This window comes from Nerophis lumbriciformis, linkage group LG24 (assembly GCF_033978685.3).
Source record: "Nerophis lumbriciformis linkage group LG24, RoL_Nlum_v2.1, whole genome shotgun sequence".
Lineage (NCBI taxonomy): Eukaryota > Metazoa > Chordata > Actinopteri > Syngnathiformes > Syngnathidae > Nerophis > Nerophis lumbriciformis.
In genome coordinates this window covers 15,775,001-15,802,500 of record NC_084571.2, presented here as the reverse complement: position 1 = coordinate 15,802,500, position 27,500 = coordinate 15,775,001, and the positions used below count along the sequence as shown (strand labels likewise).

Sequence of the window (27,500 nt, the reverse complement as noted above, 5' to 3'; positions counted from 1 at the left end):
ATATTTTTAAAGATCATTAGTGTAAATTTGGCCTTTGCTATCATTATTACTGTTATTATTGTCATCGTCATTATTACAATCGATATTAGTATTATTAATATTATGATTAAATTAATTTGGATTATTAATCTCATTAAGTAGACAACATAAGTAGAAAAAGAAAGTAAACTTCACATTCACAGAGTCAAAGATGTGTGACAACTATTTGAAAAAGGTAAGAAAAAAAAACAACGTTATTTATAAGATAAATGAATAAGTATAAGTATGAATACTAATAATGATAACATTATTAATAATTTTAATGGTAATAATATTAATGATTTAATGACAATATTAATGATAATAACAATAATAATATTAATAACAATAATACAAATAACAATATTCATAATAATAATATTAATACAAATATAATAATAACAATTATAATATTGATATTAATTTAAAAAAGTAATAATAGTAGTAATAGTAACAATAATATTATTGACAATGATAATATTAATAATAATAATAACATTATTTATAATATTAATAATGATACTATTAATATTAATGATAATAATAATGATAATAACAATAATAATATTAATAATAATAATACTGTTACGATTGCGTGGCATTGTGATGCCGGAGGTCGTCTTTTCAAGATGCAGAGGGGTCAGGAAGCAGCTTGCAGGTGAGAATAAATGATTTATTCGAGTTGTAGTACAAAATATGCTGCGCGGTGCCCACGGCACAGAAAACAAAAGGGTAGCCAAAAGATGCTAATATCAAAAATGCAGACTATGAGCGAAACTAGGAGCGTAACTTGTTGCATGGGAGCAAACAAAACCAACAGACCGAGTGAGGCCAGCGCGTAAACTAAATAGCCCTCTGATTAGTGCCCGGGCAAACAGGTGCGCGTCCGGGACACTAACCAGAGGCAGGTGACTATAATCTGCCGTCATGGCAACAGAAACAAACTCAAGAGGTGCTGAAAACACAAGTGACTTGAAAACAAAAACAAAAATATGATCCGGGCAGCGGATCATAACAAATACAAATAATAAAAAAGGACAAGCAGGAGAAAATGGTCGGAAAATAACAATATTAATAATAATAATACAAGTAATAATACTATCAATAATAATGATAACGATATTCATATTGATATTAATAAAAGTATTACTAGTAATAGCAATAAAATAACAATAATAATAACAATAATAATATTATTGTTATTATTAACTGTTAGACCAGTTGATCTGCCGTTTCTTTTCTTTTCTCCTCTGCTCCCCTTTTCCTTGAGGGGGGGGGGGCACAGGTCCGGTGGCCATGGATGAAGTGCTGGCTGTCCAGAGTCGGGACCCGGGGTGGACCGCTCGCCTGTGCATCGGCTGAGAACATCTCTGCGCTGCTGACCCGTCTCCGCTCGGGATGGTGTCCTGCTGGCCCCACTATGGACTGGACTCTTACTATTATGTTGGATCCACTATGGACTGGACTCTCACAATATTATGTCAGACCCACTCGACATCCATTGCTTTCGGTCTCCCCTAGAGGGGGGGAGGGGGGGTTACCCACATATGCGGTCCTCTCCAAGGTTTCTCATAGTCATTCACATCGACGTCCCACTGGGGTGAGTTTTTCCTTGCCCTTATGTGGGCTTTGCACCGAGGATGTCGTTGTGGCTTGTGCAGCCCTTTGAGACACTTGTGATTTAGGGCTATATAAATAAAGATTGATTGATTGATTGATTGATTGATTGATTGATTGATTGATATTAATAATAACAATAATCATACCAATACCAATATTAATAAAAAATAATAATACAAATAACAATATCAATAATAATAATAATAATATTAATAATAAAAAGTATGAATCTCACTTGATCATACTCTTCTTCATTCTCTTCATCACAGTCTTCATCATACTCTTCATCATACTCTTCATCATACTCTTTATCATATTCTTCATCATACTCTTCATCATACTCTTCATCATACTCTTCATCACACGCTTCATCATACTCTTCATCATACTCTTCATCACACTCTTTATCATACTCTTCATCACACTCTTCATCATACTCTTCATCACACTCTTCATCGACTCTACATCATACTCTTCATCACACTCTTCATCACACTCTTCATCACACTCTTCATCATACTCTTCATCATACCCTTCATCACACTCTTCATCTTACTCTTCATCACACTCTTCATCATACGCTTCATCAAACTCTTCATCATACTCTTCATCACACTCTTCATCACACTCTTCATCATACTCTTCATCATACTCTTCATCACACTCTTCATCATACTCTTCATCATACTCTTCATCACACTCTTCATCAACTCTTCATCACATTCTTCATCACACTCTTCATCACACTCTTCATCATACTCTTCATCACACCCTTCATCACACTCTTCATCACACTCTTCATCATACTCTTCATCACACTCTTCATCACACGCTTCATCAAGATATGCAAATATTATTAACAATAATAATCATAACATACATTTTTTATACATTTTCCTTGTTGTCCTACAATCCATACTACAGGAAGCATGACCAAATAAGGGCATAGGAGAAGGAAGCGAGTTCATCCTGAGTTTACCAGTGATTGATTGATTATGTTGAAGCTGAATGATTGCGATCAATACTTAGCTCAGACTCAAACATGCTGAATAAAGTCATCACATGGAAATATTTACTTTGTGTTGGAATAAAATATAAAGAAGAATATGAACACACATGTATATGTTAATAACACCAATAATTAGTACATGAACACTTTTAACATAAAAAGAAAAAAAACGATTAAAAAAAATAATAATCATTTTCTCGTGGAAGCAGCAATTTGACCAAAATATGTGTTAAAAAAAAAAGCTAATTATTTACTTAAAATTTCTGTGAACCCAAACGTTATTTTACACACACACACACATACATACACACACACACACACACACACACACACACACACACACACACACACACACACACACACACACACAGTTTATATATATATATATATATATATAATATATCCATCCATTTTCTACCGATTATTCCCTTTGGGGTTGTGGGGGGCGCTATCTCAGCTACAATCAGGCGGAAGGCGGGGTACATATATATGTATATATATATATATATACATATATATATATATATATATGTATATATATATATATATATATATATATATAGTATAACATGTGTAAAAGAAGAAGTATAAATGATGCTGCACTAAAGAGAAGAAAAATGTGTTTCAGAAAAGTCAATAGGTCATTTTTCTTGAAGAGAGTCTGAAGTAATTTTGTTAATTCTGAAGAAGAAGAAGAAGAAGAAGAAGAAGAGGAAGAAGAAGAAGAAGAAGAAGAAGAAGAAGAAGAAGAAGAAGAAGAAGGAAATAAAAGATGAAATAAACGGTAGGGGGTTAACGGAAGGTCAGTCTGTCCGTTAAACAAAACACGCACGCACGCACACACACACGCGCGCGCGCGTCCACGCACATTGCGGCGCAAACACTCGTCACGCTGTCCGTCCTCACACTTTGCGTCCACACAAGGACGCAAACTTACTGGATCTTCTACTTCCTGCTCAGGACGACAACAAACATGTTCCGGAAGGACGTGCACGGAGACACGCTGCGCGCGTGCACGTGCGTGCTGGTCCATAAAGGACAAATGGCGGATTTGACCACAAAGATGCGTTCAGGGACAGAAGGAAATACCAGGAGGACTCGGAGGAAATGGATCTTTAAAAAGTGAGTACATGATAATAATACATGTTGCGTGGTGTCGTGTGCGTGCGCGTACGTGCATGTGTGTGGGTGCGTGACAGTCAGGTGGTGCAAACAAGAGTGAGTGGATTTTTCGTGCTCTCAATGATCGCAATCAATAGGGACTTTTCACACAGATGTGCGATTTAAAGGGAAAAGTCGGATTCATTTGTGGAAAAATGTCAGCAGAAATATTTGAAATGTTTTGATGCTGAGATTTTTAAATATGTTGATAAAATTGTTATTTGTGTAAATAATATGATAATTATGTGTCAATAATAATAAGATTATATGTGTCAATAATAGTATAATTATATGTTTCAATAATAACAATATTATATGTGTAAATAATAATAATATATGTGTAAATAATAATATTATATGTGTAAATAATAATAATATTATATGTCTAAATTATATGAATATTATATGGGTCAACAATAATAAGATTATATATGTCAATAATAATAATTGTATATGTTTCAATAATGATATATGTGTAAATAATAATAATATTAAATGTGTAAATAATAATAGTATTATATGTGTCAATAATAATAATAATAATATAATAACATATGTGTAAATAATAATAGTATCAATAATATATACTAATATTATATGTGTCCATAATATTAATTTTATATGTGTCAATAAAAATGTTATATGTGTAAATAATAATAGTCTTATATGTGTCAATATTAATATTATTATATGTGTCAATAAGAATAATATTACATGTGTAAATAATAATAATATTATATGTGTAAATAATAATAATATATGAGTAAATAATAATAATAATAAATGTGTCACTAATAATAATATCATATGTGTAAATGATAATAATATTATATATGTAAATAATAATAATATTATATGTGTCAATAAAAATAATATTATATGTGTAAATAATAATAATATTATATGTGTATATCATGATAATATTACATGTGTCAATATTAAGAATATTATATGTATAAATAATAACAATATTATATGTATAAATAATAATATGTGTGTAAATAATAATAATATTATTATATGTGTCAATAATAATAATAATATATGTGTCAATAATTATAATATTATACTTGTATATAGTAATATGATATGTGTCAATAATAATAATAATAATAATAATAATAATAATAATAATAATATTATATGTGTGTTCAATAATATTATCTGTGTGTATAATAGTATTATTATATGTGTGAATAATAATACAATTATATGTGTAAATAATAATACAATTATATGTGTAAATAATAATAATATTTTATGTGTCAATAATATTAATATTATATGTGTCAATAATACTAATATAATATGTGGCAATAATAATAATAATATTAAAGATGTCAATAATAATAATATTATATGTGTCAATAATAATAATATTATATGTGTAAATAATATTAATAGTATATGTGTTAATAATAATAATAATATTATATGTGTAAATAATAATACTATTATATGTGTACATAATAATTTTATTTGTTGTTGTGTTGGTAGCACACTTTTGTGTATTTTTTATTTATTTTATTGTATTTGATTGCATTGTATTGTACTTTATTCTATTTAATTGCATTTCTAGTTGGTAAAACATGAACATTCCAGCAAGCTTTGTGAATATTGTATTTCTCTGCATGACAATAGAAGAGAGAATCGAGTTCATTTCTCAAAGGCACAAAGGAGTAAAAATGCATTTCTCTTGTGTGGCTTTGTGCTAAGAATCATCTTTCACCAGGCTGACGTCTCTTGCCTTCCGCGAGGCCTCCAAATGTTCATTTGCAATGAAAAAAAACAAGCAGAGCATTCGGCCTTGTTTAGGTGCAGTGATGACGTCATCGTGTTTCGTTTTTGTGCGTCTTCATGACAACATTAAAACAGCATTTTAAATATTTGGTTATTGCCATTGAAATGTTGCACCCACTTACTTATGGGTGGCAAAAAAATCCTATATTCCGAATTACAAGTTTGTTTTCGTTTCTGAATCGATTAAAAATGTCCATGAATCTTTTTTAAAAGACGATTTTAGGCCATCTTACTGGCTGCACATATACGTTAAATACAACATGTTTTTTATTTTTTATTTTTGTATCGTTTCCGTACCAAACAATAGACTTTAATCGAATCATTAACCCAAGAATCGGAATACAATTGTATTTGTGAATTATTACAACGTTAAATGTCCTTAAAAACAATTTAAGAATGTTTGCTAACAATTTTTATTTCATCAAATACACAAACTAATTGATTATTATTATGTGATTTAAAAACACATAATAATAATATTGTGTCTTTAAAACTTCCATCCATCCATTTTTTACCGCTTGTCCCTTTTGGGGTTATTGTTTAATTCTTGAATGTGTTATAAACCATACGCGTTGGCACTTTTGCGTCATATTGATATTTTGACATCCAAATAATCCGCTTATTACCGATGCCTTCCGGAACATTCTCGTATTTTTAACATTTAAATTCTCATTAAAAATGAAAGGGCCCTTTTTTAAAATGTGTATTTTTGACCAGATTCAAACATTTCAACACAAAACAAGCGAACATTAAATTATGTTATTTCCCCCCCCCCCCCCCCACATAATTATTTACATTATGTTCCATTTTTTGAGCACATTTTTTTTTCGTGTTTAGACAAATTGTTCCCCATCTGCAGAATCAGCGGACTATATTTTATACATTTTATAATACAATATTTATATAGTTTACATCACTGAACATTATGACCTGCATAGAAACTAAATATTGACATATTTAAACATTATTATTGCATATATTTCCTATATAATTGTATATAGTTTATGTAAACACAATGACCTACATATAAACTATATATAAGTGCATATAATTGACACATTTAAACATTATTATTGCATATGAATGCTATATAATCGTGTATAGTTTATGTAAACATGATGACCTACATATAAACTGTATATAAATACATATATTGGACATATTTAAACATTATTATTGCATATGAATGCTATATAATAGTTTATGTAAACATGATGACCTGTGTATAAACTATATAAAGGTACATATAATTGACAATTTAAACATTATAATTGCATATGAATGTTACATAATCGTATATAGTTGATGTAAACATAATGACCTACATATGAACTATATATGAGTGCATAACATTGACAAATGTAAACAATATTATTGCAAATAAATGCTATATAATAGTTTATGTAAACATAATGACCTACATATAAATATATATAAGTGCAAATAATTGACAAATTTAAACATTATTATTGCATATAATAGGTTATGTAAACATAATGACCTACATATAAACTATATATAAGTACATATCATTGACATATTTAAACATTATTATTCCATATGAATGCTATATAATTGTATATAGTTTATGTAATCATGATGACCTGTGTAAAAACTATATATAAGTACATATAAATGACATATTTAAACATTATTATTGCATATGAATGCTATATAATAGTTTATGTAAACATGATGATCTACATATAAACTTTATATAAGTACATATAATTGACATATTTAAACAATATTATTGCATATGAACGCTTATAATATTTTATGTAAACATAATGATCTACATATGGGGCGGTATAGCTCGGTTGGTAAAGCGGCTGTGCCAGCAACTTGAGGGTTGCAGGTTCTTTCCGCCATCCTTGTCACTGCTGTTGTGTCCTTGGGCAAGACACTTTACCCACCTGCTCCCAGTGCCACCCACACTGGTTTAAATGTAACATAGATATTGGGTTTCACTATGTAAAGCGCTTTGAGTCAGTAGAGAAAAGCGCTGTATAAATATAATTCACCTCACTTCACTTCACATATAAACTATATATAAATACATATAATTGACAAATGTAAACATTATTATTGCATATGAACGCTATATAATAGTTGATGTAAACATGATGACCTGTGTATAAACTATATATAAGTACATATAATTGACATATTTAAACATTATTATTGCATATGAATGCTATATAATAGTTTATGTAAACATGATGACCTGTGTATAAACTATAAGTACATATCATTGACATATTTAAACATTATTATTCCATATGAATGCTATATAATTGCATATAGTTGATGTAAACATGATGACCTGTGTATAAACTATATATAGGTACATATAATTGACATATTTAAACATTATTATTGCATATGAACGCTTTATAATAGTTGATATAAACATGATGACCTGTGTATAAACTATCAGTGTGTGAATGTGTGTGTGCATTTGGAAAATAGTGTCAAAGCGCTTTGAGTTCCTTAAAAAAGGTAGAAAAGCACTATACAAGTACGACTCTTTTACCATTTAAGTACATATAGTTGACATATTTAAACATTATTATTGCATATGAATGCTATATAATAGTTTATGTAAACATAATGACCTGCGTATAAACTAGATATAAGTACATATAATTGACATATTTAAACATTATTATTGCATACGAACGCTATATAGTAGGTTATGTAAATGTAATGACCTACATATAAAATATATATATAAATACATATAATTGACAAATTTAAACATAATTATTGCATATGGATGCTATATAATAGTTGATGTAAACATGATGACATGTGTATAAACTATAAGTACATATCATTGACATATTTAAACATCATTATTCCATATGAATGCTACATAATTGTATATAGTTTATGTAAACATGATGACCTGTGTATAATCTCTATAAAAGTACAAATAAATCACATGTTTAAACATTATTATTGCGTATAAATGCTATATAATAGTTTATGTAAACATGATGACCTACATATAAAAAATATATAAGTACATATAATTGACATATTTAAACATTATTATTGCATATGAACGCTATATAATAGGTTATGTAAACTTAATGACCTACACATTTTAACATTATTATTGCATATGAATGCTATATAATAGTTGATGTAAACATGATGACCTGTGTATAAACTATAAGTACATATCATTGACATATTTAAACATTATTATTCCATATGAATGCTATATAATTATACATAGTTTATGTAAACACGATGACCTGTGTATAAAATGTATTTAAGTACACATAAATGACATATTTAAACATTATTATTGCATATGAATGCTATATAATAGTTTATGTAAACATAATGATCTACATATAAACTATATATAAATACCTATAATTGACAAATTTAAACATTATTATTGCATATGAACGCTATATAATAGTTTATGTAAACACAATGACCTACATATAAACTATATATAAATACATATAATTGACAAATTGAAACATTATTATTGCATATAAATGCTATATAATAGCTTATGTAAACATAATGACGTACATATAAACTATATATAAATACACATAATTGACAAATGTAAAAATTATTGCATATGAATGCTATATAATAATTTATGTAAACATGATGATCTACATACAAACTATATATAAGTACATATAATTGACATAGTTAAACATTATTATTGCATATGACTGCTATATAATAGTTTATATAAAATGATGACCTACATATAAACTATATATAAGTACATAGTTGACCTAGTTAAACATTATTATTGCATATTAATGCTATATAATAGTTTATGTAAACATAATAACCTACATTTAAACTATATATATATATATACATATAATTGACTAATTTAAACATTATTATTACATATGAATGCTATATGATAGTTTATGTAAACATAATGACCTACATATAAACTATATATAAGTACATATAATTGACATAGTTAAACATTATTATTGCATATGACTGCTATATAATAGTTTATATAAAAATGATGACCTACATATAAACTATATATAAGTACATAGTTGACCTAGTTAAACATTATTATTGCATATGAATGCTATATAATAGTTTATGTAAACATAATGACCTACATTTAAACTATATATAAATACATATAATTGACTAATTTAAACATTATTATTACATATGAATGCTATATAATAGTTGATGTAAACATAATGACCTACATATAAACTATATATAAATACATATAATTGACATAAGTAAACATTATTATTGCATATGACTGCTATATAATAGTTTATGTAAACATGACCTGCGTTTGAACTGGGGATAATAAGTCGAGGCTGCAGACAAAAGGCGGCGGTGATGAAGTGGATGTGAACGTTGAGGAAGTCAACACACCTTGATGGATACTCACCTGGACAAAGAGAGCGAGTGGGAGGTCAAGGTGGCCACGCCCACACCTGTCAGTCCAACTAAACCGCTGTGAGAGTGGAACAAAAGCACAGAAATAATTCACAAATATGAATCATCATAAATGTTGTGAAAGGAACCAAATGAAGGAAGTCACTTTTATATTTGATAATGCTTTTTATTAATATTGACTTAATATTTGTTATTTGTTGAAGTGACATTGAAACACAATCTTATCATTAGTTTACTGTTATTTTTCATCATATTTCCTTTAAATAATTCTATAAGAAATACCTCATAAGAAATAGAATAATAATAGAACAGAATAAAATACAATGCAAAAGTACAGGAGTATTCATAATGATAATAATAATAAAAATGATGTAGAAGGGCTGCCAAAAAGGAATCACATCTGAATTTGGAAAAAAAAAAAAGTGTTTATTCAAAATTATAATTCGATTTAAAATTTAAACAAAAAAATAAACAAAAAATGTGGGGGTTTTTTTATTCAAAATTATAATTTGATTCAAAATTTCAACAAAATTATAAAAAAAATAAAATAAAAAAATGTGTTATTTTGTTTATTCAGAATTATAATTCGATTGAAAATTTACCCAAAAAAATATATATATAAAAAAGTAAGTTTTTTGTTTATTCAAAATTCCAATTCGATTCAAAATTTAAACCAAAATATTAAAACAATAAAAAATGTTTAGTTGTTTTTGTTTATTCAAAATTATAATTTGATTCAAAATTCAAAACAAAATATAAAAAAATAAAAATAAATAAAAAATAAATAAAAAGTGTTTTTTTGTTTATTCAAACATTATAATTCGATTCAAAATTTAAACAAAAATATTAGAAAATTAAATAAAGTTTTTTTTTTTTTTGCTTATTCAAAATTATAATTCGATTCAAAATTCAAACACATATATTTAAAAATAAAAAAAAATGTGTAGGAGCGACAAAAAAGGGCTTTTTTTATCACTATTCTGAATCGATTTCTACGTTTCAAAAATCAATTAAAAATGTTTTTCAGGCCATCTTTGCTGCACATATCAGTCACATGTCAGACGTTACGTTTTTAAAGGTTTTGTTACCATTTTTATATCAAATAATATTCAATCGAAAATTAACAATAAATGGAATCGTCACCCAAAGAATCGGAATTGAATCCTTAGCCGTTGTAAGATTCACATCCCTAATATTTAGCCAATAATCAATATAAATAATAATACACCAATACAATGAATACAAGTAATAATACTAATTGTCTTTATTTTATACAAATAATACTTTTGTTGTTTTTGGTTATCCCATCGTCGCTTAATAATATTTATAATTCGTCTATGATATTTATTGTACAACATTTGGTTTGAGCAACAAGTCTCCTCTGTTGTCGTGACAACATGCCCCGCCCCCAACATTAAGCATGTAGTGTTTGAGTGCAAGATCAAGTAAAAATAAAGAAGGAAGAGGAAGGTGGTGCATGAAGAAGAGGAGAACATCATCTTCTATGTTTACCCTGTAGATCCGGATTTGTGTCGCAATCTCACGAGTTCGCTTCTCGGGGAGAATATAGTCGATGTTTTCACAGCGATGGACCCCCATCATGTTGACAAACATCTTTGCTGTTTGGGAAATATATCTTGTTGACAATATATTTGTTGTTAGATAAATTCATCTTGTTGACAATAATATTTATTGTTTGGTAAATAAATCTTATTGACAAACATTGTTTGATAAATAATAAATAAACACGCGGGAAGTTGGCCCTCCACAACACACAAAACTTAAATTTGTTACAGTTACATTTGTGTTATGTTTGTGTTACATTTGTGTTACGTTTGTGATACATTTGTGTTACATTTGTCTTACAGTTACATTTGTGTTACGTTTGTGATACGTTTGCGTTACATTTGTGGTATATTTGTTACAGTTACATTTTTTTAACATTTGTTTTACATGTGTGTTACGTTTGTGTTACATTTGTGTTACATTTGTGTTACGTGTGTTATGTGTGTGTTACATGTGTGTTGCATTGAATATAGTTGCATTTGTGTTACATATAATACAGTTGCATTTGTGTTACATTTTTGACAGTTGCATTTGTGTTACATTTTTGACAGTTATATTTGTGTCATATTTATGTTACATTTATGATACATTTGTGATACATTTATTTTTCCATTTATGTTACTTTGGTTACAGTCTTACATTTGTGTTACATTTGTTACGGTTAAATTTGTGTTACATTTGTTATAGAGTTACATTTGTGTTACATTTGTTACAGTTACGTTTGTGTTACATGTGTGTTACATTTGTTACAGTTACATTTGTGTTACATGTATGTTACATTTATTACAAGTAAATGTTTCTTGCATTTGTGGTATATTTGTTAGTAACATTTGTGTAACATTTGTTACAGTTACATGTATCTTAAATTTGTGTTACATTTGTTACAGTTATGTGTATCCTACGTTTGTGTTACCTTTGTGTTACCTTTTTGTTACATTTTTGTTACATTTGTTACAAGTACATTTGTTACAAGTACATTTGTTTTACATTTGTGGTATATTTGTGTTACATTTGTGTTGCATTTGTGTTTTATTTAATTTATAGTTTACAGTTGCATTTGTGCTACATTTGTGTTGCATTTTTATTAAATTTGTGTTACACTTGTGATACATTTGTGATACTTTTGTGTTACTTTTGTTAGTTACATTTTGTCACATTTGTGTCACATTTGTGTTACATTTGTTATAGAGTTACATTTGTGTTACATGTGTGTTACCTTTGTTACAGTTATGTTTGTGTTACATGCGTGTTACATTTATTACAAGTAAATATTTTGTGGTATATTTGTTAGTAACATTTGTGTAACATTTGTTACAGTTACATGCATCTTACATTTGTGTTACATTTGTTACAGTTACGTGTATCCTACATTTGTGTTACATTTGTGTTACATTTGTTACAAGTACATTTGTTACAAGTACATTTGTTTTACATTTGTGGTATATTTGTGGTATATTTGTGGTATATTTGTGTCACATTTGTGTTGCATTTGTGTTTTATTTGAGTTACATTTTACAGTTACATTTGTGCTACATTTGTGTTATATTTGTGTTGCATTTTTTTTAAAATTTGTGTTACACTTGTGATACTTTTGTGTTACTTTTGTTAGTCACATTTGTGTCACATTTGTGTCACATTTGTGTTATATTTTTACAGTTCCATTTGTGTTCCATTTGTGTTATATTTGTGTTACATTTTTGCAGGTTTGTGCTGTTGAAATGGTTGTTTTTGTTGTTGTTTTGTAATTATTTCAATGTATTTTATAGGTCAATCATCGTTCCCTGCGCCCCCCCCCCCCACCCCCCATTTTCTCTACATTTAACCAAAATAGTCTCAACCGATTGTGCTACGTTTGTGCCAAGGGAATGATCGACTGTCTGGTGTTGCTGTTTAACTTCTTGAGTTATTAAAGATGAAAGTTTTTATTAAAATGATATCACCAGTCCCCTGACATTCTCCACTTTCAACCAAAAATCATCTCAATAGTTCGTGCTACATTTGTGCAGCTTTGTGCTGTTGAAATGTATTATCATTACTATTATTTGTTGATGTTTTTATTTGTATTCAATACAGATCATTTCATAGTTCATCCATCCATCCATCCATCCATCTTCTTCCGCTTATCTGAGGTCGGGTCGCGGGGGCAGCAGCTTAAGCAGGGAAGCCCAGACTTCCCTCTCCCCAGCCACTTCGTCCAGCTCTTCCTGTGGGACCCCGAGGCGTTCCCAGGCCAGCCGGGAGACATAGTCTTCCCAACGTGTCCTGGGTCTTCCCCGCGGCCTCCTACCGGTGGGACGTGCCCTAAACACCTCCCTAGGGAGGCGTTCGGGTGGCATCCTGACCAGATGCCCGAACCACCTCATCTGGCTCCTCTCGATGTGGAGGAGCAGCGGCTTTACTTTGAGCTCCTCCCGGATGGCAGAGCTTCTCACCCTATCTCTAAGGGAGAGCCCCGCCACCCGGCGGAGGAAACTCATTTCGGCCGCTTGTATCCGTGATCTTGTCCTTTCGGTCATAACCCAAAGCTCATGACCATAGGTGAGGTTGGGAACGTAGATCGACCGGTAAATTGAGAGCTTTGCCTTCCGGCTCAGCTCCTTCTTCACCACAACGGATCGATACAGCGTCCGCATTACTGAAGACGCCGCACCGATCCGCCTGTTGATCTCACGATCCACTCTTCCCCCACTCGTGAACAAGACTCCGAGGTACTTGAACTCCTCCACTTGGGGCAAGATCTCCTGCCCAACCCGGAGATGGCACTCCACCCTTTTCCGGGCGAGAACCATGGACTCGGACTTGGAGGTGCTGATTCTCATCCCAGTCGCTTCACACTCAGCTGCGAACCGATCCAGTGAGAGCTGAAGATCCTGGCCAGATGAAGCCATCAGGACCACATCATCTGCAAAAAGCAGAGACCTAATCCTGCAGCCACCAAACCAGATCCCCTCAACGCCTTGACTGCGCCTAGGAATTCTGTCCATAAAAGTTATGAACAGAATCGGTGACAAAGGGCAGCCTTGGCGGAGTCCAACCCTCACTGGAAACGTGTCCGACTTACTACCGGCCATGCGGACCAAGCTCTGGCACTGATCATACAGGGAGCGGACTGCCACAATCAGACAGTCCGATACCCCGTACTCTCTGAGCACTCCCCACAGGACTTCCCGAGGGACACGGTCGAATGCCTTCTCCAAGTCCACAAAACACATGTAGACTGGTTGGGCAAACTCCCATGCACCCTCAAGGACCCTGCCGAGAGTATAGAGCTGGTCCACAGTTCCACGACCAGGACGAAAACCACACTGTTCCTCCTGAATCCGAGGTTCGACTATCCGGCGTAGCCTCCTCTCCAGTACACCTGAATAGACCTTACCGGGAAGGCTGAGGAGTGTGATCCCACGATAGTTAGAACACACCCTCCGGTTCCCCTTCTTAAAGAGAGGAACCACCACCCCGGTCTGCCAATCCAGAGGTACCGCCCCCGATGTCCACGTGATGCTGCAGAGTCTTGTCAACCAAGACAGCCCCACAGCATCCAGAGCCTTAAGGAACTCCGGGCGGATCTCATCTACCCCCGGGGCCTTGCCACCGAGGAGCTTTTTAACTACCTCAGCAACCTCAGCCCCAGAAATAGGAGAGCCCACCACAGACTCCCCAGGCACTGCTTCCTCATAGGAAAACGTGTTGGTGGGATTGAGGAGGTCTTCGAAGTATTCCCTCCACCGATCCACAACATCCGCAGTCGAGGTCAGCAGAACACCATCCTCACCATACACGGTGTTGATAGTGCACTGCTTCCCCTTCCTGAGGCGGCGGATGGTGGACCAGAATTGCTTCGAAGCCGTCCGGAAGTCGTTTTCCATGGCCTCACCGAACTCCTCCCATGTCCGAGTTTTTGCCTCTGCGACCGCTGAAGCCGCACACCGCTTGGCCTGTCGGTACTTGTCCGCTGCCTCAGGAGTCCTATGAGCCAAAAGAACCCGATAGGACTCCTTCTTCAGCTTCACGGCATCCCTCACCGCCGGTGTCCACCAACGGGTTCTAGGATTACCGCCACGACAAGCACCAACTACCTTGCGGCCACAGCTCCAATCAGCCGCCTCGACAATAGAGGCGCGGAACATGGTCCATTCGGACTCAATGTCCAGCACCTCCCTCGTGACTGTTCAAAGTTCTTCCGGAGGTGTGAATTGAAACTCTCTCTGACAGGAGACTCTGCCAGACGTTCCCAGCAAACCCTCACAATGCGTTTGGGCCTGCCAGGTCTGTCCGGCATCCTCCCCCACCATCGCAGCCAACTCACCACCAGGTGGTGATCGGTAGAAAGCTCCGCCCCTCTCTTCACCCGAGTGTCCAAAACATGAGGCCGCAAATCCGATGACACAACTACAAAGTCGATCATGGAACTGCGGCCTAGGGTGTCCTGGTGCCAAGTGCACATATGGACACCCTTATGTTTGAACATGGTGTTTGTTATTGACAATCTGTGACGAGCACAAAAGTCCAATAACAAAACACCACTCGGATTCAGATCCGGGCGGCCATTCTTCCCAATCACGCCTCTCCAGGTTTCACTGTCGCTGCCAACATGAGCATTGAAGTCTCCCAGTAGAATGAGGGAATCACCCGGGGGCGCACTCTCAAGTACTCCCTCGAGTGAATCCAAAAAGGGTGGGTACTCTGAGCTGTGGTTTGGCGCATAAGCGCAAACCACAGTCAGGACCCGTTCCCCCACCCGAAGGCGGAGGGAAGCTACCCTCTCGTCCACCGGGTTGAACTCCAATGTGCAGGCTCTGAGCCGGGGGCAAACAAGAATTGCCACCCCAGCCCGTCGCCTCTCACTGCCGGCAACGCCAGAGTGGAAGAGAGTCCAGTCCCTCTCGAGAGAACTGGTTCCAGAGCCCTTGCTGTGCGTCGAAGTGAGTCCGACTATATCTAGCCGGAACTTCTCCACCTCGCGCACTAGCTCAGGCTCCTTCCCCCCCAGCGAGGTGACGTTCCACGTCCCAAGAGCTAGCTTCTGTAGCCGAGGATCAGACCGCCAAGTGCCCTGCCTTCGGCTGCCGCCCAGCTCACATAGCACCCGACCTCTATGACCCCTGCTATGGGTGGTGAGCCCATTGGAGGGGGGACCCACGTTGCCTCTTCGGGCTGTGCCCGGCCGGGCCCCATGGGGGCAGGCCCGGCCACCAGGCGCTCGCCATCGTGCCCCACCTCCGGGCCTGGCTCCAGAGGGGGGCCCCGGTGACCCGCGTCCGGGCGAGGGAAATCTGGGTTCCTTGTCAGTGTTCCTCATAGAGATCTTCGAGCTGCTCTTTGTCTGATCCCTCACCTAGGACCAGTTTGCCTTGGGAGACCCTACCAGGGGGCATAAAGCCCCCGGACAACATAGCTCCTAGGATCATTGGGACACGCAAACTCCTTTACCACGTTAAGGTGGCAGCTCAGAGAGGAGTTTTTGTCTGCATTCAACCAAAATAATTTCTGCGTTTGTGCCACATTTGTGCGAATTCATACTAGTGTCTATTGTTTTGTTTTTGACTTATTTGAGATCATTTTTCATATACATCATGGTTCACATTGTCTTCACATTCAACCAAAAGATACTCAATTGTTTATGCGACATTTGTGCAGATTTGTGCCGTTGAAATGTATTATCAGTATTATTTGTTGTCACTGTTTATATTTTTATTCAATATAGATCATTTTCTAGTTCAATCAAAGTTAATACGGCCATCCCCCATTTTCTCCTCATTCAACCAAAATAGTTTCAGCGTTTGTGCCACATTTGTGCCACATTTGAGCAAGTTTATACTATTTAAGGTACTTGTTTTATCTATCATGATTCCCATTGTCTTCACATTCAACCAAAACAGTCTTAATGTTCCAAATTCAACAGAAATAGTGTCAATCGTTAATGCTACATTTGTGCAGATTTGTGCTTATTTTGTCGTGGAAATGAGTGATTGTGTGTTTTACTTCTTGATATATTGAAGATTAGGTTTTCAGGACATAACGAAAAAATTGTAGCATTCCTAACAGCTGCGTTTGTGCTGTTTTGTGCCTTTAAAATTGATTTGTATTTTTGCTGTTTTAGTTTTTGAGTTATTAACGATCATATTATTGCCAGTTTTCATCTTCTGTGCCACATTTGTGCACATTTATGCCTTTGAATGTGTCTTTTATTGTCAAAGTTCCCACCAATTTCTCCAAATCGAAACCTAATGGTTTGTGCTATGTTTGTTCCCTTGAAATAAGCGAAAGTGCTGTAATACCGCTTAAATTGTTAAGGATAAAAGTTTTTGGAAAATGCCATAAAATAAAACACTTTTTTTAACTGCATGTATTTGTGTTCATAACTTCCTAATCGCTTAAAACCCAAAGAGCACAAATGTCGCACAAACGATTGAGACTATTTTTGCATGGAGGGTGCTGAGATAGGCTCCAGCACCCCCCGCGACCCCGAAGGGAATAAGCGGTAGAAAATGGATGGATGGATGGATGGATGGGTGTGGTCAACTTCAAGGCCTCGAATTTTACTGAGGACGAAAAAGTCATCCTGCACTTTTTTTTAACTTTCTCCATTTATGGATTAAAAGCCTTTTTTTGTCTTCGATTTTTTTGGATTTATTTAATAAAAAAACACTTAATTTTTTTTTAAAACCTTCACATCCTCTCGAGTTTGGACTCTCTTTAGTCATCATTTGTCCACTTGAAAAATGATGCGGTCCACTCTTCATCTAGTGTGTGTGTGTGTGTGTGCGTGTGTGTGTGTGTGTGTGTGTGTGTGTGTGTGTGTGTGTGTGTGTGTGTGTGTGTGTGTGTGCGTGTGTGTGTGTGTGTGTGAGTGTGTGTGTGTGTGTGTGTGTGTGTGTGTGTGTGTGTGTGTGTGTGTGTGTGTGTGTGTGTGTGTTCTGAACATGAAGTCTATTTCATTGCTAAAAAAAAGGACAAGTTTGATGTTTATATCATTTTAACATTGCAGAGGAATATTGTTGTTATGAAAAATTAATAATTAGTCGTGCATCATGTTGTCATGAAATAAATATAATTAGTCGTGCATCATGTTGTTACGAAATAAATATAATTAGTAGTGCATCAGGGGACTTTGGGTATTGAAATTAAAAAAAACTTAGTCTTGTTAATATTAATGTGTATTTTTTTAAATTGTTGTTGTTTGTAACAAGTACAGATTAATATGTTTAGGAGGTATTAATATTACTTGACCAATTTTCTATTGATCCATCTCGTAATAGTACCCAGAGCATTGATCAACGGCATTGATTGATTTGAAATGTGAAACTCATTTATTTTGCATGAAGTGGTTGAGAGGACATCACGTGACTTTTAACACCGACTGTGGCCTGCAGCTTTTTGTTTTTTATTGCAGGAAATATTCCTTAAAAGTCGTTAAACATGAACTAATTATTAATAGAGCCCTGTTTAAAAAGTTGGATGTTTGAAGAAGATGAAACACCAACAATAATCATGAATAAATCATATTTAAAGTATTGGTTAAACTCCTATAAAATTAATATAGTTACAAATTAATATCATGATAATTGACTAAGACACGTGATTTCACAATTCAACATGTCTGAAGAGAAGCCGGAGGAAGAAATTTTGCATTTTTAATCAATTATTAGATTACAATAATTCAGGTAACATGTTTCAGGTAAACAATGTTATGTTTTGGTAGTTTAAAGGGGATACAAATATTCAATAACGAACACATTTTGTAGATAATTATTACTGAATAGAATAATGCAATTTAAACAATATTTAATAAACTTTTACACTTTTATTTAACCTATTTTATTATGAGTCAAACAAGTGCAAAATAAAGGTAATAGAGTTCGTTTATTATTAATATAATAACCAAAAATACAAATGAAACAAATAAATTAAAAATTATATATATATATATATATATATATATATATATATATATATATATATATATATATATATATATATATATATATATATATTATACATATCGATTTATATTTCGAATATTAAATAGTAATATTAATCATATACAATTATTGTTTACAGATCATTTATTTATTAACTAAAAAAAATAGAATATGTCAACCACAAACAAATTAAGAGGGGCACACTGTAGGGAATAATTAGATGGAATATAAATAATGTTTTATACTTTTATGTAGCCTGATATTGTTATTGTAATGAAACACGTGCACATATACATTTAATAAGGTTTTTAGATAAGGAATAACAACAATATAAGTATTAAATAATTAATAAGGCAGTACAATTATATAACACTCAATAAAAAAATTAAAAAAAATACCCCTAATAATTTAGTATGTAGCATAATGTTGTTGTTGAAATGTGCAACATTTTATTTTAATTAATAACAAAAAGTACCAATACATACATTAAATAAATACATTGAGGGGTAAAGTTTCACAGAAATATTGTACAGTAATGAATAAATGTAAAATTTGATGATTATTTAAATGATGAAAAACACCTTAGAGTAGGGATAAAACTAACAATAACTTTATTTATAAAATAAAGTTATTACTAAAGTGTAAACATCCGGTATATATTTATAAAATAAAGTTAGTACTAAAGTGTAAACATCTTCATAAAATAAAGAAAAAAATACATAGAATAAAATAAATAGTTAGGAAAAACACCTTAGAATAGGGATACAACTAACAATAACTTTATTGATCAAATAAAGTTATTACTAAAGTGTAAACATCCGGTGTATATATATGTATATGTACAGTAAAATAATAATTACATGAGAGGACAATAAAATATTAATTTAAGACATTCTTAATCCTCCTTAACGTCAAATGTATCTTTAAACTACACTGGGTCGCTTTTAACATGTTTATAAAAATAAATAAATACATGTTTTCATCTTCCTAATCGGCCATTAACGTCGTGACGTCATGTCGGAGCGGAGTACTCAGCATGATTATTAGATGCGCGTACACACACGCGTACATGCACGCGCTCCTCGCTGTTTCCTGCACGGCCATTGGCTGGCGCTGGTCACGTGTGCTGCAACTTTGTTGCTGGCAAAGTAGGAGGGCCCGACGAGCACGCGCGTGCGAGATATAAAAAGTGACCGGGACGTCTCCCACGTGATCGGCCATGAGCTCCTATTTGCTCGCGTGTCATTATGTGGAGCCCAAGTTCCCGCCGTGCGAGGAGTACTCCCACCCCGACTACCTGCCCCCTCAGCCCGACTTCTACCCCGCCCGGGACCGACACCTGCCCGGTGCACCGCAGCCGCCGTACGCGCCGTGTCGGCCCGCCAGCAGCCCGCCGCCGCCCTGCGAGCAGCCTCACCCGCCTTCTCCCGCCAGCAGCCCCACAGGGCCCGTGGTCTACCCGTGGATGAAGAAAGTGCACGTCAACGTCGGTAAGTCGGAACGTTCACGAGCGCCACGTCAAGTTTTAGAACGTGCACTTGACCGGAAGTCACCTCGTACTTGATTGTTTCTTTTTAGTCACGTGTTGCACTTTTTTTTTTTTTTTTTTATAGACTTTCATCTTTCACGTCTATTAGTCACTAACGACACTTTTCCCGCCTAAAGATACACCGGATGTTTACACTTTAGGAATAACTTTATTTTATGAAGATATACCGGATGTTTACACTCGTAACTTTAGTAATACCTTTATTTTATAAAGATATACCGAATGTTTACACTTGTAACATTAATATTAACTTTATTTATGAAGATATACCGGATGTTTACAATTTTGTAATAACTTTATTTTATAAAGATATACCGGATGTTTACACTTTAGTAATAACTTTATTTTATGAAGATATACCGGATGTTTACACTCGTAACTTTAGTAATACCTTTATTTTATAAAGATATACCGAATGTTTACACTTGTAACATTAATATTAACTTTATTTATGAAGATATACCGGATGTTTACAATTTTATAATAACTTTATTTTATAAAGATATACCGGATGTTTATACTTTAGTAATAACTTTATTTTATAAAGATGTACCGTATGTTTACACTTTAGTAATAACTTTATTTTATAAAGATGTACCGTATGTTTACACTTTAGTAATAACTTTATTTTATAAAGATGTACCGGATGTCTACACTATAGTAATAACTTTATTTTATGAAGATATACCGGATGTTTACACTTTAGTAATAACTTTATTTTATGAAGATATACCGGATGTTTACACTCGTAACTTTAGTAATACCTTTATTTTATAAAGATATACCGAATGTTTACACTTGTAACATTAATATTAACTTTATTTATGAAGATATACCGGATGTTTACAATTTTATAATAACTTTATTTTATAAAGATATACCGGATGTTTATACTTTAGTAATAACTTTATTTTATAAAGATGTACCGTATGTTTACACTTTAGTAATAACTTTATTTTATAAAGATGTACCGTATGTTTACACTTTAGTAATAACTTTATTTTATAAAGATGTACCGGATGTCTACACTATAGTAATAACTTTATTTTATGAAGATATACCGGATGTTTACTCTTTAGTAATGACTTTATTTTATAATGATATACCGGATGTTTACACTCGTAATATTAGTATTAACTTTATTTTATAAAGATATACCGGATTTTTACACTTTAGTAATAACTTTATTTTATAAAGATATACCGGATGTTTACACTTTAGTAATTACTTTATTTTATAAAGATATACTGGATGTTTACACTCGTAACTTTAGTAATAACTTTATTTTATAAAGATATACCGGATGTTTACACTTTAGGAATAACTTTATTTTATAAAGATATACCGGATGTTTACACTCGTAACTTTAGTAATAACTTTATTTTATAAAGATATACTGGATTTATACACTTTAGTATTAACTTTATTTTATAAAGATATATCGGATGTCTACACTCGTAACATTAATATTAACTTTATTTATGAAGATATACCGGATGTTTACACTTTAGGAATAACTTTATTCTATAAAGATATACCGGATGTTTACACTCGTAACTTTAGTAATAACTTTATTTTATAAAGATATACCGGATGTATACACTTTAGTATTAACTTTATTTTATAAAGATATACCGGATGTTTACACTCGTAACTTTAGTAATACCTTTATTTTAGAAAGATATACCAAATGTTTACACTTTAGTAATGACTTTATTTTATAAAGATATACCGGATGTTTACACTTAAGGAATAACTTTATTTTATAAAGATTTACCGGATGTATACACTTTAGGAATAACTTTATTTTATAAAGATATACCGGATGTTTACACTTTAGTAATAGCAATCAATCAATCAATCAATGTTTATTTATATAGCCCTAAATCACAAGTGTCTCAAAGGGCTGCACAAGCCACAACGACACTTTATTTTTATAAAGATATACCGGATGTTTACACTTTAGTAATAACTTTATTTTATAAAGATATACCGGATGTTTACACTTAAGGAATAACCTTATTTTATAACGATGTACCGGATGTATACACTTTAGGAATAACTTTATTTTATGAAGATATACCGGATGTTAACACTTCAGGAATAACTATATTTTATAAAGATATACCGGATGTTTACACTTTAGTAATAACTTTATTTTATAAAGTTATACCGGATGTTTACACTCGTAACATTAGTAATAACTTTATTTTTTAAAGACATGCTGGATGGTTACACTCATAACATTATTATTAACTTTATTTTATAAAGATACTGTATACAGGATGTTTACACTCGTAGCATTAGTGATAACTTTATTTTATAAATATTTACCGGATGTTTACACTCGTAACATTATTATTAACTTTATTTTATAAAGACATACCGGATGTTTACACCCTTAACATTATTATTAACTTTATAAAGATGCACCGGATGTTTACACTTGTAACATTATTATTAACTTTATTTTATGAAGATATATCGAATGTTTACACTCGTAACTTTAGTAATAACTTTATTTAATAAAGATATACTGGATGTATACACTTTAGTATTAACTTTATTTTATAAAGATATACCGGATGTTTACGCTCATAACTTTAGTAATACCTTTATTTTATAAAGATATACTGGATGTTTACACTTGTAACTTTAGTATTAACTTTATTTTATAAAGAAATACCAGATGTCTACACTTTAGTAATAACTTTATTTTATAAAGATATACCGGATTTATACACTTTAGTATTAACTTTATTTTTTAAAGATATACCGGATGTTTACACTCGTAACTTTAGTAATACCTTTATTTTATAAAGATATACCGAATAATTACACTCATAACATTAATGTTAACTTTATTTATGAAGATATACCGGATGTTTACACTCGTAACATTAGTAATAACTTTATTTTAGAAAGATATACCGGATGTATACACTTTAGTATTAACTTTATCTTATAAAAATATACTGGATGTTTACACTCGTAACATTAATATTAACTTTATTTATGAAGATATACCGGATGTTTACACTTCAGTAATAACTTTATTTTATAAAGATATACCGGATGTTTACACTCGTAACATTAGTAATGACTTTATTTTTTAAAGACATACCGGATGTTTACACTCGTAAAATTATTATTGACTTTATTTTATAAAGATAAACCGGATGTAGGGTTGTTCCGATACCAATATTTTGGTACCGGTACCAACATGTATTACGATTTGTTTCAATACTTTTCGATACTTTTCTAAATAAAGGGGACCACAAAAAAATTAATTTTTGTCTTTATTTGAACAAAACATCTTAGTGTACATTAAACATATGTTTATTATTGTAATTTAGTCCTTAAATAAAACAGTGAACATACTAGACAACTTGTGTTTTAGTAGTAAGTAAACAAACAACGGCTTCTAATCAGTCTGGTGACGTAAGCAGTAACATATTGTGTCATTTATCTACCTATTATTTTGTCTACATTATGAGGGACAAACTGTAAAAAATGATTATTAATCTACTTGTTCATTTACTGTTAATATCTGCTTACTTTCTCTTTTAACATGTTCTATCTACACTTCTGTTAAAATGTAATAATCACTCAAATTTTCTCTTCTTTGATACTTTTACATTAGTTTTGGATGATACCACACATTTAGGTATGGATGCGATACCAAGTAGTGACAGGATCATACATTGGTCATATTCAAAGTCCTCATGTGTCCCGGGACATATTTCCTGAGTTTATAAACATAATATGAATTTTAAAAAAGGAAAAAAGATTTTGTGACGATAAAAAAAATATTGATGTAATCATAGTATAGTATCGACTAGATACGCTCTTGTACTTGGTATCATTACAGTGGATGCCAGGTGTAGATCCACCCATGGCGTTTGTTTACATTCAGGGATGCTGTTGTATCCTCCTACAGTGTGTAGTGAAGCATGTTTAGCTATTCCTCGTCCTCCAGTGATAATGCTACCTGTAAGAAACGTACTTTATTTGTCGCCATGGAGACCAGGATTAGTGATTTAGAAGTAGCTAAAACACCGCCAACTGCAGATGGGTGTTAGCTGCTAGCTAGCTAGCCATGTCTTAAAGCACCTCTTCCTGAGGGCGTTTCAGTGTTATAACCACTATTATCTTTGGTTTTTACACCAAAATGCATCCATTCTCCCTTTTCTGTCTACACACTGTGTCTGCTTGTACAAAATCCAAAAGCACTGAAGTTGTCACGTTGTGTAAATGGTACATAAAAACAGAATACAATGATTTGCAAATCCTTTGCAACTTATATTCAATTGAATAGACTGCAAATACAAGATATTTCATGTTCACCCTGGAAAACTTTGTTATTTTTTGCAAATATTAGCTCATTTGGAATTTGATGCCTGCAACATGTTTCAAAAAAGCTGGCACAAGTGGCAAAAAAGAGTGAGAAAGTTGAGGAATGCTCATCAAACACTTATTTGGAACATCTCACAGGTGAACAGGCTAATTGGGAACAGGTGGGTGTCATGATTGGGTATAAAAGCAGCTTCCATGAAATGCTCAGTCATTCACAAACAAGGACAGGGTGAGGGTCACCACTTTGTCAACAAATGCCTGAGAAAATTGTTTAAGAACAACATTTCTAAACCAGCTATTGCAAGGAATTTAGGGATTTCACCATCTATGCTACGTAATATCATCAAAAGGTTCAGAGAATCTGGAGAAATCACTGCACGTAAGCCATGATATTATGGACCTTCGATCCCTCAAAAAGCGACATCAGTGTGTAAAGGATATCACCTAATGGGCTCAGGAACACTTCAGAAAACCACTGTCTGTAACTACAGTTGGTCGCTACATCTGTAAGTGCAAGTTAAAACTCTACTAAAACTCTACTATGCAAAGCCAAAGCCATTTATCAACAACACCCAGAAACGCCGCCGGCTTCGCTGGGACCGAACTCATCTAAGATGGACTGATGCAAAGTGGAAAAGTGTTCTGTGGTCTGATGAGTCCACATTTCAAATTGTTTTTGGAAATTGTGGACGTCGTTTCCTCCAGACCAAAGAGGAAAAGAACCATCTGGACTGTTCTAGGCACAAAGTGTAAAAGCCAGCATCTGTGATGGTATGGGGGTGTATTAGTGCCCAAGGCATGGGTAACCTACACATCTGTGAAGGCACCATTAATGCTGAAAGGTACATACAGGTTTTGGAGCAACATATGTTGCCATCCAAGCAATGTTATCATGGACGCCCCTGCTTATTTCAGCAAGACAATTCCAAGCCACGTGTTACAACAGCGTGGCTTCATAGTAAAAGAGTGCAGGTACTAGACTGGCCTGCGTGTAGTCCAGACCCGTCCCCCATTGAAAATTTGTGGTGCTATATGAAGCCTAAAATAGCAGAAGGGAGACTGTTGAACAACTTAAGCTGTACATCAAGCACGAATGGGAAAGAATTCCACTTCAAAAATGTGTCTCCTCAGTTCCCAAACCTTTACTGAGTGTTGTTAAAAAGAAAGGCCATGTAACACAGTGGTAAAAATGCCCCTTTTGACAACTTTTTTGACATGTGTTGCTGCCATTAAATTCTAAGTTCATGATTATTTGCAAAATAAAATGAAGTTTCTCAGTGTGAACTTTAAGTATCTTGTCTTTGCAGTCTATTGAATATAAGTTGAAAAGTAGGGATGTCCAATAATGGCTTTTTGCCGATATTCCGATATTGTCCAACTGTTTAATTACCGATACCGATATAAACCAATAACGATATCAACTGATATATACAGTCGTGGAATTTACACATTATTATGCCTAATTTGGACAACCAGGTATGGTGAAGATAAGGTACTTTTAAAAAAAGAAAATAAATTAAAATAAGATAAATAAATTAAAAACATTTTCTTGAATAAAAAAGAAAGTAAAACAATATAAAAACATTACATAAAAACTAGTAATTAATGAAAATGAGTAAAATTAACTGTTAAAGGTTAGTACTATTAGTGGACCAGCAGCACGCACAATCATGTGTGCTTACGGACTGTATCCCTTGCAGACTGTAATGATATATATTGATATATAATGTAGGAACCAGAAAGAAACAACCCTTTTGTGTGAATGAGTGTAAATGGGGGAGGGAGGTTTTTTGGGTTGGTGCACTAATTGTCAGTGTATCTTGTGTTTTTTATGTTGATTTATTAAAAAAATTATAATTAAAAATAACAAACAAAAAAAACCCCGATACCGATTATAAAAAAACGATACCGATCATTTCCGATATTACATTTTAACGCATTTATGGGCCGATAATATCGGCCTGCAAGGATTTGTTGTATTCTCTTTTTATTTACCATTTACACAACGTGACAACTTCACTGCTTTTGGCTTTTGTATGAAGATATACCGGATGTTTATATGCGTAACATT

General features: G+C 33.1%; 2 protein-coding genes across 5 annotated transcripts in view; both read left to right on the top strand.

The window, feature by feature from the left end:
• Nucleotides 1–3,330: 3,330 nt before the first annotated feature.
• The window catches only part of hoxb3a (homeobox B3a), a 105,558-nt gene continuing 81,388 nt past the window's right edge, over nucleotides 3,331–27,500 (top strand). For all 4 annotated transcript variants that reach the window (XM_072915965.1, XM_072915966.1, XM_061981653.1 and 1 more), the window contains exons 1-2: nucleotides 3,331–3,431; nucleotides 3,608–3,769. The gene's annotated coding sequence lies outside the window, so the exon portion shown is untranslated. The remainder of the gene's footprint in view (nucleotides 3,432–3,607; nucleotides 3,770–27,500) is intronic.
• The window catches only part of LOC133620295 (homeobox protein Hox-B4a-like), an 8,342-nt gene continuing 1,434 nt past the window's right edge, over nucleotides 20,593–27,500 (top strand). Inside the window, exon 1 of the mRNA XM_061981662.2 lies at nucleotides 20,593–21,014. Coding sequence (XP_061837646.1) covers nucleotides 20,744–21,014 — 271 coding nt within the window. The 5' untranslated portion in view covers nucleotides 20,593–20,743. The remainder of the gene's footprint in view (nucleotides 21,015–27,500) is intronic.